This window comes from Coregonus clupeaformis, chromosome 18 (assembly GCF_020615455.1).
Source record: "Coregonus clupeaformis isolate EN_2021a chromosome 18, ASM2061545v1, whole genome shotgun sequence".
Lineage (NCBI taxonomy): Eukaryota > Metazoa > Chordata > Actinopteri > Salmoniformes > Salmonidae > Coregonus > Coregonus clupeaformis.
In genome coordinates, this window is record NC_059209.1 from 6,411,325 (window position 1) to 6,431,454 (window position 20,130).

The window sequence follows — 20,130 nt, forward strand, 5'->3', positions numbered from 1 at the left end:
AACTCGTTACCTGTATAAAAGAGACCTGTCCATACACTCAATCAAACAGACTCCAACCTCTCCACAATGGCCAAGACCAGAGAGCTGTGTAAGGACATCAGGGATACAATTGTAGACCTGCACAAGGCTAGGATGGGCTACAGGACAATAGGCAAGCAGCTTGGTGAGAAGGCAACAACTGTTGGCGCAATTATTAGAAAATGGAAGAAGTTCAAGATGACGGTCAATCACCCTTGGTCTGGGGCTCTATGCAAGATCTCACCTCGTGGGGCATCAATGATCATGAGGAAGGTGAGGGATCAGCCCAGAACTACACGGCAGGACCTGGTCAATGATCTGAAGAGAGCTGGGACCACAGTCTCAAAGAAAACCATTAGTAACACACTACGCCGTCATGGATTAAAATCCTGCAGCGCACGCAAGGTCCCCCTGCTCAAGCCAGCGCATGTCCAGGCCCGTCTGAAGTTTGCCAATGACCATCTGGATGATCCAGAGGAGGAATGGGAGAAGGTCATGTGGTCTGATGAGACAAAAATAGAGTTTTTTGGTCTAAACTCCACTCGCCGTGTTTGGAGGAAGAAGAAGGATGAGTACAACCCCAAGAACACCATCCCAACCATGAAGCATGGAGGTGGAAACATCATTCTTTGGGGATGCTTTTCTGCAAAGGGGACAGGACGACTGCACCGTATTGAGGGGAGGATGGATGGGGCCATATATTGCGAGATCTTGGCCAACAACCTCCTTCCCTCAGTAAGAGCATTGAAGATGGGTCCTGGCTGGGTCTTCCAGCATGACATCGACCCGAAACACACAGCCAGGGCAACTAAAGGAGTAGCTCCGTAAGAAGCATCTCAAGGTCCTGGAGTGGCCTAGCCAGTCTCCAGACCTGAACCCAATAGAAAATCTTTGGAGGGAGCTGAAAGTCCGTATTGCCCAGCGACAGCTCCGAAACTTGAAGGATCTGGAGAAGGTCTGTATGGAGGAGTGGGCCAAAATCCCTGCTGCAGTGTGTGCAAACCTGGTCAAGACCTACAGGAAACGTATGATCTCTGTAATTGCAAACAAAGGTTTCTGTACCAAATATTCAGTTCTGCTTTTCTAATGTATCAAATACTTATGTCATGCAATAAAATGCAAATTAATTACTTACAAATCATACAATGTGATTTTCTGGATTTTTGGACCCCAGGAAGATAAGGGGGATCCATAATAAATACAAATACAAAATAATTCACATTTCCTGTTGCTGCAGTATTATTTTCCTTCTGTAGCAAACTGGCTCAAATTAAGATCCTACATCTGTAAGTCAACTCCACAGAGCTTCACACAAAGCTGATTTTGTTTATTACAGTTAGGACTATTACTGTTTGTGTGGACACGCTCACTGCTAATTTTCACAACATTAGTTTCTGAAGAATAATGGCTTCATGAGAATCGCTCTAAGGGGTTGCACAGATATTGTCACAGCGCTTATGAAAGTAAAAAGCACCTGACTATCAAAAAAACCTACTTTATGCATAAAAATAGAGTTTGCTCAATGTAGACCCTTGAGCATACTTCCTGAACAGATTGTATAGGGAATAGAGACGCTTTTATTCACTTTTCATTAAAAAGAAGCACAGATGTCATTTGCTATTTTGAGGCTGGCTTACGATTTAAAGCAGCAGACATGAACCCACATCAAGGGGTGGATCTCAGCAATCAGAGTCTCTAGTGTCGCCTTGAATACTAATGTGATGCAATACCTTACACAAACAGGAAACGTGTTTTTCAGCGCAATCCACTTTACTCCAAACTCAACTTCATCAAATGAGCAATAAGCCAGTGTGGGGATCTATTTTCTTACAACTATATGTGATGCCTAGCTTAGAAAGAATACATTAATGATTAAACATAATAGGTTTGTGCTGTACTGATATAGATTGTTTAACATAACAAGCTGTGATTAATGTGAAGAACCGTTAGGGGGTAGGCTGAGACAGACTTGTGTCTCACATACACACACACTGCCTCTTTGTTAAACCGCTCAAGGACATGTGTTCTGCTACAGTGGAGAGGAACAGACTATGTCTGAGGTTGCTGACTCGAGACAAGTTGTGGAGATAAGAACTCATGCCTGGCAACAGTGAAGCGCCAAGGGGCTGGGACCAGCCTGTGCGCCAACGATAGGCTGAGTAAGTCTAAACCACGCTCAGACTCTACTCTGATAGGCCTGCTTGGAGCAGGAACTATCTCTGTCAGAGTATTTAAAGAAGAACTTATAACAATGGCTCAGTTCTCTGACTGCCCTGCGTGGTTTTTCAGTGGGCCCGTATATACGAACATCATATTTACCAATTCAAGTGTTTGCATTAATTAAAATACTAGTCTATTTTAGAAGACGTGTATTGACCTCTTATTGTTCCTATACCAGATTTGAATTGACACAACTTAACACCAGGTCCATCAATGCTCTATACATTTAAAGGTCACTATGCCTAATATCGACACGAAAACACACAATTTTAGTATGCAAATGTTTTCGAATGTCAGATGTTATTGACTATACATACAGATACCAAAGATGGACTCTTGGCCATGTCTCCCTCTGGTCTTTTGCCCTCAATGGCACTTCCTGGATAAATTACGGTTTAAGGATTAAGAAAAAATAAACCCTCACCTAATATGGCCACAACCTCATCGTCCTGGATGACCTCCAAGGATCCGGATACCACGAAGCAGAGGCTGTCTACGCTTTCGCCCGCGTGGTAGATGAGGTCCCCGGGGGCGCTGTGGGTGGTCTGGAACTCCATGGCCAGGGCCCGTAGGCACCCATCGCTCGCCAGTCGGAAGGCTGGGTGCTCCTTGAACACCTTTCTGTTAAGATGGACACAAATGTCCGCCCGCATGTCCTTGGGGCAAATCTGCAACACCTGTGGGAGACAAAAGCTACTTACAGTAACTATTGAAAGATAGCTAATATGAGTTTTTCTACATTGTAATGGACACGGTAAACCTTTAGTAGGTAGGTTGCTAGCAGGCTTTGCCTGCGGTACAGCAAAGTCAGCGTGTGCTCACAGAGGATGTGAAATTATAGCCTACAATGACTTTGCTCATGATCATGCACGCCGCAACGACATGTAACTTTAAGTTACTTGAATTTTCTTTCGTGGGTGCCTTTTCATTATCTGGATAGACACTTGTGGTTTCTAGCTAACGTTACACCAATCAAAGCAGTGGAGCGTGTAGCGAAGCAAAACTTTAGTGGTCAAAACCATTCATCTTGGGGCGACGGGGGGTGCGAGTTTGCAAAATGCTATCATACAGTATCATTCAATTATACCGTTTTATAAAATGGTCACATGTATATATTTTTAATAAAGACTAGCAAAAAATTTTTTGAAATGTGACAAATTATCCAATGGATTATGATAATTTTCTGGTAAAAAAAAAAGTGGAGTTGCAAAAAAACACAAGTTTTCACCCCCTATTTTAATTTGCTGCATGGCTCAGGCAGCCAAGTGGCCACAAGGCTGTTTGGCTCATCTCAGTAGAGAAGAGTAATAACTTCGCAGCTGTTTCTGATTAATAAACAATGCCATGCTGATGGGTGGTAACATAAAAAAAACTGCCCTGAAATGTAGGCTGAAAATAATTTGTATGTCATATCATGGGAAAAAACACCGCATTCACACGGATCTGCATGAAGTGGGCAGTTCGGATTTGTCACTTCAAGCCCAAATATATCATACTTTGACTAAAACGATGACTTATTAACTTAAATTGTTGTGCAACATCATGGGTAAGCTCTGGCTATAGTCTTTCAGCTCGAAAAAGTGGATTTCTACTGGTGTGGGTGTTTAGAAAAGGCTTGAATGAAATGACAACAAGTAGAAAATAAGCTAAAACTTCCCCCCTAAAGGAATGATCCCTTTAACATCAACTTCAAAAAGGTGAATCTTTGCAAATGTCAGTCTCTCCCTGTTGGACATGATTACCTCTGCACCTCCTATTGTGTTAAATGTTAAAAGGTCATACCCAACAGGATTTTGCAGGACCAGGTAAGGAATCATTCTAATTTAGGATGAGCCAGAATACAAATAGAACCGGTGATTTTGAAATATGACAGTAGATAACAGCACATCAGATTGTATTTGTAGTTCAGTATGAATCTATTCCCTTTTGACATAATAGAATAATACCATAATAATAATACATTGTAGGGATGTGCATCCTTCCCTTTCAAGACGATTCGATGCGTATCTAGATACATGGGCTCGGATACGATACCAGAATGAGACGTTTTAGTTTGAAACGATTTAGTGCGATTCGGTTGAATTAGAGAATTAATCGATGCGATACGATTCGATGCACTAACATTTGTTGCATAAACACATTAAATTTCCATTTTTAATTCAAATCTGCTGCTGATGGAGCTCATGAGCTGGGCCTCTCTGAGCTGGAGTTATCTGAGTTGATGTGTACATGTGCGTGTGTAAATGATGCATGTCTATGGTGTATACTATGTTGGCACCTAATCTGAGCCATAAAGGAGACTAGGCATCTACCACCCCACTATCATAGTGCAGATTAAGTGTTTGACCTAGTAATGTACATGTATCAATATTTAGCGTTTACAAATTAGCTATGACACAGCCAATAAATATATAGCACAATTTTGGATTTGACCCCCCATCTCAAAATCAAATGGTTTTGACCTTTTGGAAGTGTAGTGAGTTTTTCTCCTCTTGCTTTAGCCATGCAGTGTGCCTTGCAAAAGTGATTCCTCGTTTTGAAATGATGGACTTTACCCTATATGTCTAAAAATGACCATATACACTGATTGTTTAAAGTAAAACTACCCAAACTATTGCTGATTTGTTTTTCTCAGCAAAACTATTGCCGAACAATCTAAATAAAATCTATTGTAAACCCCGTTCAGCAGGTATATCTAGATGAGAGTTGTGTTTCCGGTAGCTTACTTTTACTCCGGTAAAACACAATTTTCAACAGCGCATTGATAACAATAACCTAGCGAATTACATAGGTTGTCACAACTAATAAAGCCTAATATCGCGCAAGCCATTTTAGCATTTGAACACAGATGTGCAAGATCAGGAACAGGCCGCTGTGGGGCTCTATTTTCTTATAACTAGATGTGATGCCTAGCTTAGAAAGAATACATTAATGATTAAACATAATAGGTTTGTGCTGTACTGATATAGACTGTTTAACATAACAAGCTGTGATTCATGTGAGGAGCTGTTAGGGAGTAGGGGGAGATAAGGCGTGTGTCTCACATACACAAACACTGCCTCTTTGTTAGAACGCTCAAGGACATGTGTTCTGCTACAAAGATGTCTGAGGTTGCTGACTCTCTGGACAAGCTGCAGATAACAACTTATGCCTGGCAACAGTGAAGCGCCAAGGTGCTGGGACCAGCCTGTGCGCCAACGAAAGGCTGAGTAAGTCTAAACCACGCTCAGTCTCTACTCTGATAGGCCAGCAGGGAGCGGGAACTATCTCTGTCAGAGTATTTAAAGAAGAACTTAGAACAATGGCTCAGTTCTCTGACTGCCCTGTGTGGTATTTCAGTGGACCCGTATATACAGTGGGGGAAAAAAGTATTTAGTCAGCCACCAATTGTGCAAGTTCTCCCACTTAAAAAGATGAGAGAGGCCTGTAATTTTCATCATAGGTACACGTCAACTATGACAGACAAATTGAGAAGAAACAAATCCAGAAAATCACATTGTAGGATTTTTAATGAATTTATTTGCAAATTATGGTGGAAAATAAGTATTTGGTCACCTACAAACAAGCAAGATTTCTGGCTCTCACAGACCTGTAACTTCTTCTTTAAGAGGCTCCTCTGTCCTCCACTCGTTACCTGTATTAATGGCACCTGTTTGAACTTGTTATCAGTATAAAAGACACCTGTCCACAACCTCAAACAGTCACACTCCAAACTTCACTATGGCCAAGACCAAAGAGCTGTCAAAGGACACCAGAAACAAAATTGTAGACCTGCACCAGGCTGGGAAGACTGAATCTGCAATAGGTAAGCAGCTTGGTTTGAAGAAATCAACTGTGGGAGCAATTACTAGGAAATGGAAGACATACAAGACCACTGATAATCTCCCTCGATCTGGGGCTCCACGCAAGATCTCACCCCGTGGGGTCAAAATGATCACAAGAACGGTGAGCAAAAATCCCAGAACCACACGGGGGGACCTAGTGAATGACCTGCAGAGAGCTGGGACCAAAGTAACAAAGCCTACCATCAGTAACACACTACGCCGCCAGGGACTCAAATCCTGCAGTGCCAGACGTGTCCCCCTGCTTAAGCCAGTACATGTCCAGGCCCGTCTGAAGTTTGCTAGAGTGCATTTGGATGATCCAGAAGAGGACTGGGAGAATGTCATATGGTCAGATGAAACCAAAATATAACTTTTTGGTCAAAACTCAACTCGTCGTGTTTGGAGGACAAAGAATGCTGGGTTGCATCCAAAGAACACCATACCTACTGTGAAGCATGGAGGTGGAAACATCATGCTTTGGGGCTGTTTTTCTGCAAAGGGACCAGGACGACTGATCCGTGTAAAGGAAAGAATGAATGGGGCCATGTATCTGAGATTTTGAGTGAAAACCTCCTTCCATCAGCAAGGGCATTGAAGATGAAACGTGGCTGGGTCTTTCAGCATGACAATGATCCCAAACACACCGCCCGGGCAACGAAGGAGTGGCTTCGTAGAAGCATTTCAAGGTCCTGGAGTGGCCTAGCCAGTCTCCAGATCTCAACCCCATAGAAAGTCTTTGGAGGGAGTTGAAAGTCTGTGTTGCCCAGCGACAGCCCCAAAACATCACTGCTCTAGAGGAGATCTGCATGGAGGAATGGGCCAAAATACCAGCAACAGTGTGTGAAAACCTTGTGAAGACTTACAGAAAACATTTGACCTGTGTCATTGCCAACAAAGGGTATATAACAAAGTATTGAGAAACTTTTGTTATTGACCAAATACTTATTTTCCACCATAATTTGCAAATAAATTCATTAAAATCCTACAATGTGATTTTCTGGATTTGTTTCTTCTCAATTTGTCTGTCATAGTTGACGTGTACCTATGATGAAAATTACAGGCCTCTCTCATCTTTTTAAGTGGGAGAACTTGCACAATTGGTGGCTGACTAAATACTTTTTTCCCCCACTGTACGAACATCATATTTACCATTGAAGTGTTTTGCATTAATTAAAATACTAGTCTATTTTAGAAGACGTGTATTGACCTCTTTTGTTCCCAATACCAGATTTGAATTGACGCAAATTAACACCGCCTACCTCGCTTTGGTCAGCGCGCGAAGCTGGGCACAGTGTTCAGTTTGAAAACACTACTGATATTCCCTAGGGTTGTTCGGCATGCAAAATGACTTGTAGATCAATGACTGTCAACAGTTACATGCTTTTAGTTTGACACTGAAGGAGAGGACACATCAGTTGTCACAAAATATTAGGTATTTTTGGAAGGTAGAAAGAAAGTAAGATCAGATTTTTGTTTTGTGAATCTGTGATTTGTAATGTTTGAATCGGTTTGGGGTCAGAGGACTAATGCAGTCATATCTTAAACATTTGAATCAGGGCCGATGAGTATCGGTAAATCGTTACATCCCTAATAAATTGTATTAATATAATAATTATGATAATAAATTAATAATAATGGTATAAAAATGATAACATAATACCACCAACACATACCAGTAATATCCACGGTGATGCGTAATTTTTGCTTCCTCTCACAGACCAATTTATATGAAATAAAGGTGCATACTGTGAGATGGTAACAAAATGGTATGGAAGGTTTGAGCAACGTTTGCGTTACCTTGTCTGTATCGATGCCTCTAGACATGGACCATGTGGAGACAATGTAGTCCATGACGCGTTCGCTGAGGCCCTTGGGCACCTGGTAAAGCTTGAGGAAGTCGCGGACGCTGTTAAGCATCTCGTGGTAGCGGTTGGTGTTGGCGTACATCTGCTGGAAGATGGTGGTCACATTACCGAAGATGGTTGCATACAGGAGTGCTGGAAAAGACAAAGAAAGAGTGTGGTCAATCTGCTGGCAAATATGGCATACTGTAGATGTGTCAACTAAAGTATTCTAGCAAACGCTCCAAGGGACCCTTAAAATTATGAGCTAATGAGAATAATAGTTTTGAGTTTATTAGCATTTCTCCACTGACAAGACTGTTCAGTGTATTATAAATAGCGAAAGAACAGAACACTAGAGACCCAAAGGAACCATTCTTGATGTTTTCTCTTGGCAGACAACAGTCTGTAAATCTGGGGCGGCAGGTCGCTTAGTGGTTAAGAGCGTTGTGCCAGTAACCGAAAGGTCACTGGTTCTAATCCCCAAGCCGACTTGGTGAAAAATCTGTCGATGTGACCTTGAGCAAGGCACTTAACCCTAATTGCTCCTGTAAGTCGTCTCTGGATAAGAGCGTCTGCTAAATGACTAAAATGTAAATGTAAAATCCCCATATTCACAGTCATAACTTGGAAACATCATTATGCGCCCTTGCAAATGCAGCGATGTGTGTAGCAAAACAATAGTGGCATGTAATATGTATCATATCTTGTTCTCCATGGACAATATCCCTTCATTGGTCATAATGGGCTTTGGGAGATGGTCTGTAAAGACAAATGATGTCACGCTCTCTCTCACTTCCCACTGACGGCTTACCAATCAGCCATCGCTCATTCTGTCTCTCAATCCCACGGCCAGCCAATCAACATCGGCTCTCACAATTCATACCCAAGTCAGCACTTTGCCTGAGAATGTGTCGCCCCTATTCCTCTTCAAGTGTCCCACTCCTCCACAGCAGGGTCAGAGAAATCGCTAGAGGTCCTGTCAACCATTAGTAATGACACTGGTGGCATCCATTTTCAAGGGAAGTGAATCATAGTGCTCGTTTTCATTCGTTCAGGTGGCACGCCATAAGCTGAAATCGCTGGCTTTATTATAACAAAGGGGGTCATCATAATCGTTATAGGTGATATTGTGCAACCTTGCCAAAGGATGTTTTAGAAGGTGGATGATTTGACTATATGATTGAAGCTGCAGTGTTGTTGTTGACGCAATCGATCCTTGCAGAGGCGGCGAGCGAGCACAACAGGTAAACAGTAAGGGAGACGAGAGAGGGCCTGTCAGATACACAATGGGGTGACACTCAGAGGCATTAGGCTGGGCTAAAAATGTCTATGTAATTTTTCCACCGCAGCAGTGTTGAGTGACCGGCCAAATAGGCTTGCCTGAACAAGCCACACAACTGAATTATGGGTAGCCGCCTAGGATAAAAATGCAACAGTATACTGTTGACTCCTGTTAAATGCAACAGCTTGGGACGGTCTTGACAACGTACACTAAGCTGGATCATTCAGTTATCAGAAGCAATTTGAGGGTGTTATTAAAGTAATTTAATTGTAACTGGATTCAGAGACTTGTCCCGAAGGCCCTCCTGCGTTGTCTTGGCTGTGTGCTTAGGGTCGTTGTCCTGTTGGAAGGTGAACCTTCACCCCAGTCTGAAGGCCTGAGCGCTCTGGAGCAGGTTTTCATCAAGGATCTCTCTGTACTTTGCTCCGTTTATCTTTCTCTCAATCCTGACTATTCTCCCAGTCCCTGCCGCTGAAAAACATCCCCACAGCATGATGCTGCCACCACCATGCTTCACCACAGGGATGGTATTGGCCAAGTGATGAGCAGTGCCTGGTTTCATCCAGACGTGACGCTTTCTCGTGGCCTGAGAGTCCTTTAGGTGCCTTTTGACAAACTCCAAGCAGGCTGTCATGTGCCTTTTACTGAGGAGGGGCTTCCGTCTGGCAACTCTACCAGAAAGGCCTGATTGGTGGAGTGCTGCAGAGATGGTTGTCCTTCTTGAAGGTTCTCCCATCTCCACAGAGGAACTCTGGAGCTCTGTCAGAGTGACAATCGGGATCTTGGTCACCTCCCTGACCAAGGCCCTTCTCCCCCGATTGCTCAGTTTGGCCGGGCAGCCAGCTCTAGGAAGAGTCTTGGTGGTTCCAAACTTCTTCCATTTAAGGATGATGGAGGCCACTGTGTTCTTGGGGACCTTCAATGCTGCAGAATTTTTTTGGTACCCTTCTCAGTATCTGTGCCTCGACACAATCCTGTCTCGGAGCTCTACGGACAATTCCTTCAACCTCATGGCTTGGTTTTTGCTCTGACATGCACTGTCAACGGTGGGACCTTATATAGACAGGTGTGTGCCTTTCCAAATTATGTCCAGTACATTGAATTTACCACAGGTGGACTCCAATCAAGTTGTAGAAACATCTCAAGGATGATCAATGGAAACAGGATGCACCTGAGCCCAATTTCGAGTCTCATAGCAAAGGGTCTGAATACTTATGTAACTAAGGTATCTGTTTTTTTTTTAATACATTGGCAAAAAATTCTAAAAACCTGTTTTCGCTTTATCATTATGGGGTATTGTGTGTAGATTGATGAGAAAAAAATATAATTTAATCAATTTTAGAATAAGGCTGTAACGTAACAAAATGTGGAAAAAGGAAAGGGGTCTGAATACTTTCCGAATGCACTGTATGTATGTATGTATTTACAGGATATATATATATATATACCAGTCAAAAGTTTGGACACACCTACTCATTCAAGGGTTTTTCTTTATTTTTACTATTTTCTACATTGTAGAATAATAGTGAAGACATCAAAACTATGAAATAACACATGGAATCATGTAGTAACCAAAAAAGTGTTAAACAAATCAAAATATATTTTATATTTGAGATTCTTCAAATAGCCACCCTTTGCCTTGATGACAGCTTTGCACACTCTTGGCATTCTCTCAACCAGCTTCACCTGAAATGCTTTTCCAACAGTCTTGAAGGAGTTCCCACATATGCTTAGCACTTGTTGGCTGCTTTTCCTTCACTCTGCCATCCGACTCATCCCAAACCCTCTCAATTGGGTTGAGGTTTGAGGTTTGAGGTCGGGGGATTGTGGAGGCCAGGTCATCTGATGCAGCACTCCATCACTATCCTTCTTGGTAAAATAGCCCTTACACAGCCTGGAGGTGTGTTGGGTCATTGTCCTGTTGAAAAACAAATGATAGTCCCACTAAGCCCAAACCAGATCGCTGCAGAATGCTGTGGTAGCCATGCTAGTTAAGTGCGCCTTGAATTCTAAATAAATCACAGACAGTGTCACCAGCAAAGCACCCCCACACCATAACACCTCCTCCTCCATGCTTTACGGTGGGAACTACACATGCGGAGGTCATCCGTTCACCCACACCGCGTCTCACAAAGACACAACGGTTGGAACCAAAAATCTCAAATTTGGACTCCAGACCAAAGGACACATTTCCACCAGTCTAATGTTCATTGCTCATGTTTCTTCGCCCAAGCAGGTCTCTTCTTATTATTGGTGTCCTTTAGTAGTGGTTTCTTTGCAGCAATTCGACCATGAAGGCCTGATTCACACAGTCCCCTCTGAACAGTTGATGTTGAGATGTGTCTGTGTCTTGAACTCTGTGAAGCAAAAATGTTATAAATTGATTTGCATTTTAATGATGGAAATAAGTATTTGACCCCCTGTCAATCAGAAAGATTTCTGGCTCCCAGATGCCTTTTATACAGGTAACGAGCTGAGATTAGGAGCACACTCTTAAAGGGAGTGCTCCTAATCTCAGCTTGTTACCTGTATAAAAGACACCTGTCCACAGAAGCAATCAATCAATCAGATTCCAAACTCTCCACCATGGCCAAGACCAAAGAGCTCTCCAAGGATGTCAGGGACAAGATTGTAGACCTACACAACGCTGGAATGGGCTACAAGACCATCGCCAAGCAGCTTGGTGAGAAGGTGACAACCGTTGGTGCGATTATTCGCAAATGGAAGAAACACAAAATAACTGTCAATCTCCCTCGGCCTGGGGCTCCATGCAAGACCTCACCTCGTGGAGTTGCAATGATCATGAGAACGGTGAGGAATCAGCCCAGAACTACACGGGAGGAGCTTGTCAATGATCTCAAGGCAGCTGGGACCATAGTCACCAAGAAAACAATTGGTAACACACTACGCCGTGTAGGACTGAAATCCTGCATCGCCTGCAAGGTCCCCCTGCTCAAGAAAGCACATATACAGGGCCGTCTGAAGTTTGCCAATGAACATCAGAATGATTCAGAGGAGAACTGGGTGTAAGTGTTGTGGTCAGATGAGACCAAAATCGAGCTCTTTGGCATCAACTCAACTCGCCGTGTTTGGAGGAAGAGGAATGCTGCCTATGACCCCAAAAACACCATCCCCACCGTCAAACATGGAGGTGGAAACATTATGCTTTGGGGGTGTTTTTCTGCTAAGGGGACAGGACAACTTCACCGCATCAAATGGACAATGGACGGGGCCATGTACCGTCAAATCTTTGTTGAGAACCTCCTTCCCTCAGTCAGGGCATTGAAAATGGGTTGTGGATGGGTATTCCAGCATGACAATGACCCAAAACACACGGCGAAGGCAACAAAGGAGTGGCTCAAGAAGAAGCACATTAAGGTCCTGGAGTGGCCTAGCCAGTCTCCAGACCTTAATCCCATAGAAAATCTGTGGAGGGAGCTGAAGGTTTGAGTTGCCAAACGTCAGCCTCGAAACCTTAATGACTTGGAGAAGATCTGCAAAGAGGAGTGGAACAAAATCCCTCCTGAGATGTGTGCAAACCTGGTGGCCAACTACAAGAAACATCTGACCTCTGTGATTGCCAACAAGAGTTTTGCCATCAAGTACTAAGTAATGTTTTGTAGAGGGGTCAAATACTTATTTCCCTCATTAAAATGCAAATCAATTTATAACATTTTTGACATGCGTTTTTCTGGATTTTTGTTGTTGTTATTCTGTCTCTCACTATTCAAATAAACCTACCATTAAAATTATAGACTGATCATGTCTTTGTCAGTGCGCAAACATACAAAATCAGCAGGGGATCAAATACTTTTTTCCCTCACTGTATATCATTTTGGGACTTGGGAGATTGGTTTGAGGTCGAAATGTAATTGCAGAGAGCAATCCTCTGAAATGGACTCGGTTTGTCTTCACACCACGTCCAACTGAAGCAATCCTGATTCACCCCCTTGTTTTCTCTCTCCAACACCAATCTGTCTTTTGTGTGGAAGTCTGATTACTGGAATGCATTACCACAACAGATTTCTTACCAGACTTGAGTCAGTTTAGAATAGGTAAACTGTACATAATCCAATATTCCCCCATTGTAAGAGATAAGCTTTAGAAGGTGTTTTAGAAATTAAGCGGCTGTATGTGAGGATTGGTCCACTTGAGAACTTCAATAATGGCCAAATTGCCTTGATCCAATGATTCTAACAATCCTTTACTCTGTGTGTTAAAGAATAGTGTGGTCCACCCTCACACTCTCTATCTCCCCCTCAGGAAAAAAAGAAGTGTGTTAACTTGTCCATTAAGAAGTAGGTATTTGAAGTCTTTGAAAGTCTTTCATTTTCTATCACACGGGTTGGATACAGGGATTGAACCCCAGTCTCCGGTGGGGGTCTCCAGTGTATGTACATAGAGCTGATAGGATTCTTCACATGACATGTTACCCCCATATGGCTGTCCTCGTGTGAACCTATATTGGAAAATTAAAGCAGGCATTGGTCTGACTGAGGATCTGAGATTCTGAGGTCGATTCGAGTTCTTATTTTATAGTAGTGGAACCCACTACATGTGACATTCGTCACGTTAACGAGTGGAAATGTATCCAGGTTTTGGGGCTAGGAGAATGGGGGTAGTGAAACTATGCTGTGTGTGGTCTGCCGAACCAGGTGCTTTCATAGGGAACTGGATCATCTGTTTTTACCATTGGATTCTTGAGCCGGCTCGAGAAGTAGTCTCAGGTACTCAGTGCATAAATAAAAAGATCAGTCCAAGTAATAAGGCACAGCAGATTAGAGTAACTGTTGATTGTTAAGACATTCACAAATTACTACGCTAATGAGCTAAAAATTGTCCACCTGGACGTCGGTTGCCATGGCAACGAGTTCCCACAAATCTAGTACCATGCAGTGACCCTAACACTCAGTGCGTTTGATTGTCCGTGGCACACATTAAGTGTGACTCCTAAATCTAAATTAAACCCAGAGCTAGCTGACAAGCCACTTAGCTCATGTCTGGGGCTTTGTCCAGGCTGGCTCGCACACAGTCATTCCTCAGAGTGTAATCGCCGAGCCCTGAAGGCACAAACTCTCATTACCTCTCAACTCCAAATGTTGCCTCATGGGGAGTGATCACCATTAGGGCTTGCCGTCAAGCACAGGGTCTCTCTTTGGTGACACTTGGATAAGACAGTAAGCTGGGCTTTAGCTGCAGGTAGCTAACTGTCAGAGTGAGGAGTGTGTGTGCGCAAGGGTTTGAATTGTTGCCCAGAGCTTTTGTTCCAGATCATTGACACTGAATGTGTCTGCTGGTTGCGTGAGACAATACAAGTCCAAAACACCTCCTGTGATCGTATATTCACCAGGATCCTGTGTTAGGCTTGAACCAGCTACCTTGCGACTTACACCAAGAGGTCCAAACCTCTTGACAAGGTCACTAGTGCCTATTTTGGCAGTTGCATGAACCAGAATCTCCATTGATTCTTCTTTTTAGGGGTAGGCAGGATGTCACTCAACCTACCTAAGTGGTCCCATGTCATCATGTACCGGCCCTGGGTGCCAAGCACCAGAACAAACTTTCTACTTGCCAATTTCTCAACTGACTCAAAATTGCTGACAACTCAGAATCAGTATAAACTGGCACTAGAATTTTATCAGGGGGTCATATGGGCTTTCAATGCACTATATTGGCATCATTATGCTGATGCATAATACCCATGGTCTTTAGCCAAGTCTACCTGATTTAGCTCATATTTCTTTTCAGAATGGGTTGAGTCCTGTACTCCCCCCCTTGGGCGCGTCACAGAAGTGACAGCTCCCACTGAGTGAGCAATGAGTCAAAGAAGGGAAAATGTGTACTATGACAAAACTTGCAGTTTACTATTCGCATGCAAAGCAATTGGTTGACATTTTGAAAAGACAAATACCTGGCAGCATCTGCATATACAATAGGGAACCGTTTGAAAGCATGACACTTCAAATGTATATGAAGTGACTTTGCTCATTTTAGTCAATTCCTCTTTTGAGAACATTTCCATAATGTATTATATTTGGCACAACACTGAGGTTGACAACTGCTATTTCTAGTTTGTGTTCAAGCAAGTCATCATTACTGGCCCAAAAGAGAACATGACTTTATCAACTCAAAAAGGATAAATTATTAGTATTAGCTAACTCTCAGCTTACGTGAAATGACAGAGCCATTTCCTTTTAAAAGGCCTGGGCAGAAATCCTAGAACCAGTTACTAAAGCAGTTCAAATTCACAAAAAGACTACCACTGCTGCTATATTTCAACAAGAAGCGTATTGCGTCAACGTACAGTCCAGTACATCCACCTGTAGAAAAGAACACCCCTCTCCATCAGTGTGCTTTGGAATGTAAATCATGGCAGATGACCCTCTGCCTGTTGGCAGTTATGGGGTGACAGGCTTTATAAATACACTGAGTATACCAAACATTAGGAACACCTTCCTAATAGTGAGTTGCGCAGGTGTTCTTAATGTTTTGTATACTCAGTGTATATAAACAGTTAACAAGCCTTGTGGGAGAGAGAGAGGAGCGTTGGTGTGCGTATGGGGACAGAAGGGTATGACACGGCTGGCTGCACTGAGACAAGACCACCGTGACAGCCAAGAACAACTTGTCCCACCGCCACAGAGACTGTCGTGTCATAAGCTCTGGACACCGCCAAAATGCAACGGGGTGAGCTCCATGTTTTACGGCTACAGTTTACACAATTATGACCGCTCTTGTTGGGGATAAGATCTGCAGAATAGTGACTAATGTATTTATCAAGACCTAAACAACCACACATATTCAAACACACATACAGAAAATATACTACATATTCCCTCACAAACAGACCAAGACCCAAGACACAAAATCCATCCCAGGACACGCACACACACACACACACACACACACACACACACACACACACACACACACACACACACACACACACACACACACACGCACACACACACTGGCAGACGACTCAACTGGCAACATATTGCATGACTAAGCTTCTGTCCAGCTTCAAGGCTGTGGGTGGCAGACTGTCTTCCCACCACTGAGGAATAGCAGCATGACACCCCCCTCCCGCGCCCCGTCACTCTCGCTTCCCCTATCACCTGCCACCCTGCTTTACTGTCACCCCTGGGCAGTGCCAGTCTCTCCCCGAGGTGCTGAGCAAACCTCTTTATACTCCCCCTCTTCTGCTGCTGCAACACCAACACAACAATGCTGCATATGTGTGATGTGAATATATATTTTTTTTTACTTCTTCACTTGTGATTTATTCAAGTTGTACCATGTATCTTATAATTTAACTTCATAACATTGCGTTGTTTTTACTCAAATTGATTTCCTGAGTTCCTAAGCTGGATAACTTTCCCCCCTTACAGTGTACAGTATGTATTAAAAGATTAAAGATAATAAGAAGGTTCTGTTGGTTGGGGTGTGATGCTTCGAACACCAGGCTTGTGGTTTTGATTCACACTCAGAAATTGGTACCAAGTCAGTATGGATCATAATGTATGCTAAATGACTTTTCCTCTCTGGGCACTGGCATCGGCTCAGCCCTGGATGGTCAGCAATGCATTCTGGGATGGAATAGTAGTTGAAAGGTGCAGATCACGCTTGCTTCATTATTCCGCAACTGTGATATGTCACAGGGATGTTGAAGTGTACTGGTCTATCCATAGTCATGTGAAACAAACTTTTGTATACTGGCAAACTTCATACCTGACACTAGCATGCAAACTGATGATGCCTGCCACAGTTGGCCCAGTCCTATCACATTTTATGTCTATTTCCAGGTAGATAATGAAGGTCTCAACTTGACCTAAAAAGATCAAACAGAACTCTTTATGCAATCCATCATATTCCCCAATCTTGAGGCCTGCGTTGCAATTGGGAACGCAATTTAAAATCACAACAGGGTTCTATAAAAACCCAATGCAATGTCCCACAATAGGACCGGGACAAAACTGTGTCAATCGCATCTCCAGTAGAAGGAGTAATCCTGTAACGATGGGCACTAGATGAATCACTCAGTTGCCAGCTCAAAATGGATGAAAGCATTTGAAAATCCTCTTTAGATATGTGCAATCTTCACAGCACAAAATTAAACAAATTGGCATATTCATAATACATCTTAAGCACCATGTGAAATTCGCCACCTGTGTCTTTTCTAAACTGATTAGAACCGTCACAATATTCATAAATGCTTCAATCAAGCATTTATCTGTAATGACTTAATGGTAAATGTAGCTGTGATTGAGTTTTGATAATAAGTATTTTAAACAGAATGCTATCTTCTACTGAAGCAATTCATCAAGGATTCAGAGACATACTGGCCTGTTAACAGTACTTCTCCTTGAAGAAGCAAGGGACACATCTGGCATGGTATTTCTTAATGAAACGTAGATTGTGTTTTTCATAAAGATAATACGGCAGTCAGAGGAGGCTGGTGGGCGGAGGAGATATAATCGTAATGGCTGGAATGGAATCGGTGACAAGGTATCAAACATTGATTTGATAAGGTTCAATTTATTCCATTCCAGCCATTACAATGAACCCAACCTCCTATGTCTCCAACCTACAGTCTCCTTTGATGGCAGTGTGAAATTTAATGGGTAGGGTTCTCACTCACATCCGATCATCATCATTGCCACGGCGAAGAGCTTTTCTCCGTCGGTGGTGGGGGCGATGTTGCCGAAGCCGATGCTGGTCAGGCTGGTCATGGTGAAGTAGAGGGAAGTGATGTAGACCGAGTCCTTGCTAGGCCCGCCCTCCCACCTCCCGGAGCCACTGGCGTTGAAGCGGTACGGCGTCCCCACCGATTCGCTCAATATGTAGAGCCAGCTGTCCATCCTCACGCTGTTGGTGTTCTCGTCGATGACCTCGTAGTCGCCGATGCTGTACCAGATGCAGGCCAACCAGTGGGCGGCCAGGCCAAAGACGCACACCAGCAGGACTAGGACAGCGGCACCGTACTCAATGTAGTGGTCCAGTTTACGGGCCACCCGGCCCAAGCGGAGCAGACGGACTACTTTGAGGGAGCTGAAGAGACTGCTGATCCCCTGATGGGTAGAAAAGAAAAGAAAAGGAGAAGGGTATGGTTAGAGAGAGAATGAAAAGTAGATCCTCGATAAGATGGCTCATTGAGGTCTGACCATTTTACTAACAAGCCTATTATCCATTGTTCATGGTTTTAACGATTTTTCTAACCGTTCATGCATTGATTAATGATAAACTGGAAGGGTCCCAACAGTGAACCCTGTGGAACTCCACTCCCTAAAGCACTGTACAGTATATCCTGCATATGGATTTGGTACCATGGTGTAGTTCCCTGTTGTGTTAATGATAATGAATACAATGCCATTAGCTATAAAATAAAATAATAGCTGGAGGATATGCTTTACAACATGCTACTTCTACAAAACATCACTTTGCTACAGTAGCTTGTTTACTGAAGAATTCCACACTGCCGTGTGACAGAATAACGGTTATTTGGCTCCTGGACCAACCTCTGGAAAGTACAGTTTCAGAATTAATTTAGCCCAGGATTACTTTTGTTTTCATAGATGGGCACAGAGCAGGCATCCAAAATTAATGTTCCAGGATCTTACTCCGATAATGGTATGTGAATGAGTACTAGGGAGGACGGGTTTCTGATCCATTTGGAGATGACACATTTAATTCCAGCATTTGAATGAGTCACTCGTATGTGGCTTTATCAAAAATCCCATTACCGTCTTTTGCATACTCAATTTGAATCAAGCTCTTAGTGTCTTCAAATGCCAAAATGTGTTCACTTTTCAATGTGATGTGAAATCAACTGCTCATCGAATCTAGATTCCCTAAAACATTTAAGACTTAGTGTGGCATACTGTACAGAGAGGCTGAGATGCAAAATGCATGGGCCTGGCGCTTCCCGAAAGGGCAAATCTACATTCAGTACTTAAGGCAAATCTACATTCAGTACTTAAGGCAAATCTACATTCAGTACTTAAGGCAAATCTACATTCAGTACTTAAGGCAAACACATAATGCAGTGTGGTTTATGTAATCCCACTAGCCTCTGCTCGCATCTGCCTCCACGACGTGTGCGGACCTACTGCATCAAGCAATTTTCAGTTCACCAGGGACACATTCATAATGCAATTACATTCAACTACAATAAACAAATCTCCCCAATCAAAGGGAGAGAAGAAGCTCTGCTTCGGTCTAAGCCAAGGAAAAACAAAAAGCTAAAATGTGTCCCTACGGCAACTTGAATGTCTCATTACAATTGTCATTGAATACAAACAAGGTCACTGTGCTGAAAGCCTTCGCTTCAGAGGAGCAGAATGGATGCGAGCTGCATATTGCTTGAATCTGAGAGGCACAGCACCGAATGAAAAGGCAGGATAACTGCCGTTGACAAGTTCAGCAAAGGCACAGGCAGTGCCCACAGGCTTTGTGTGAGCTCACTGTGGGGGTGCTATAATCTTTCGTCACACCACCCTTCATACAACAACAGGCAGACAACAGAACAGTACATAACACTGGAGATGTGGAGAGGAAATATGGTGATGTCTGGACTTGTTTTGGTTCTAAGTTACAATGCCCAAAGTTTAAGGCCAAGAGCAGTGTTTTGACTTGTTAATTAAGCTATAACTGGCTAACAATGTTTGTTGTTTGACCTTTGAAGCTCTGGTTTATTCATTATTTAAATGTGATATTGACCTTTATCTGTGCCTTCTGTAATACAGAGTTCTTTTTAAGCTGATAATACTGTACTTGTGCGTAGGTTAGAATGGTATCACTTGCAGCATCTATTAATTACATTAAGGTTATCAAGACTAGCGCATGAATCAAGATGATCTGGACCATCCTACAAAGGCCTCTGTGCCAAGTTTGCTTCCAGTGTGTTTTACAACAGAATGTCTCGAAGAGGCATCAGAAAATG

The 20,130-nt window shown here is 43.1% G+C and overlaps 1 protein-coding gene across 3 annotated transcripts in view; it reads right to left on the reverse strand.

Moving 5' to 3' along the window:
• LOC123480987 (potassium voltage-gated channel subfamily H member 1-like) overlaps positions 1 to 20,130 on the reverse strand; it is a 91,021-nt gene that overhangs the window by 60,518 nt on the left and 10,373 nt on the right. For all 3 annotated transcript variants that reach the window (XM_045226761.1, XM_045226762.1, XM_045226760.1), the window contains exons 8-10: positions 17,830 to 18,259; positions 7,860 to 8,059; positions 2,663 to 2,915 (exon numbers count right to left, since the gene is read on the reverse strand). In XM_045226761.1, the coding sequence (XP_045082696.1) occupies positions 2,663 to 2,915; positions 7,860 to 8,059; positions 17,830 to 18,259 (883 nt within the window). The remainder of the gene's footprint in view (positions 1 to 2,662; positions 2,916 to 7,859; positions 8,060 to 17,829; positions 18,260 to 20,130) is intronic.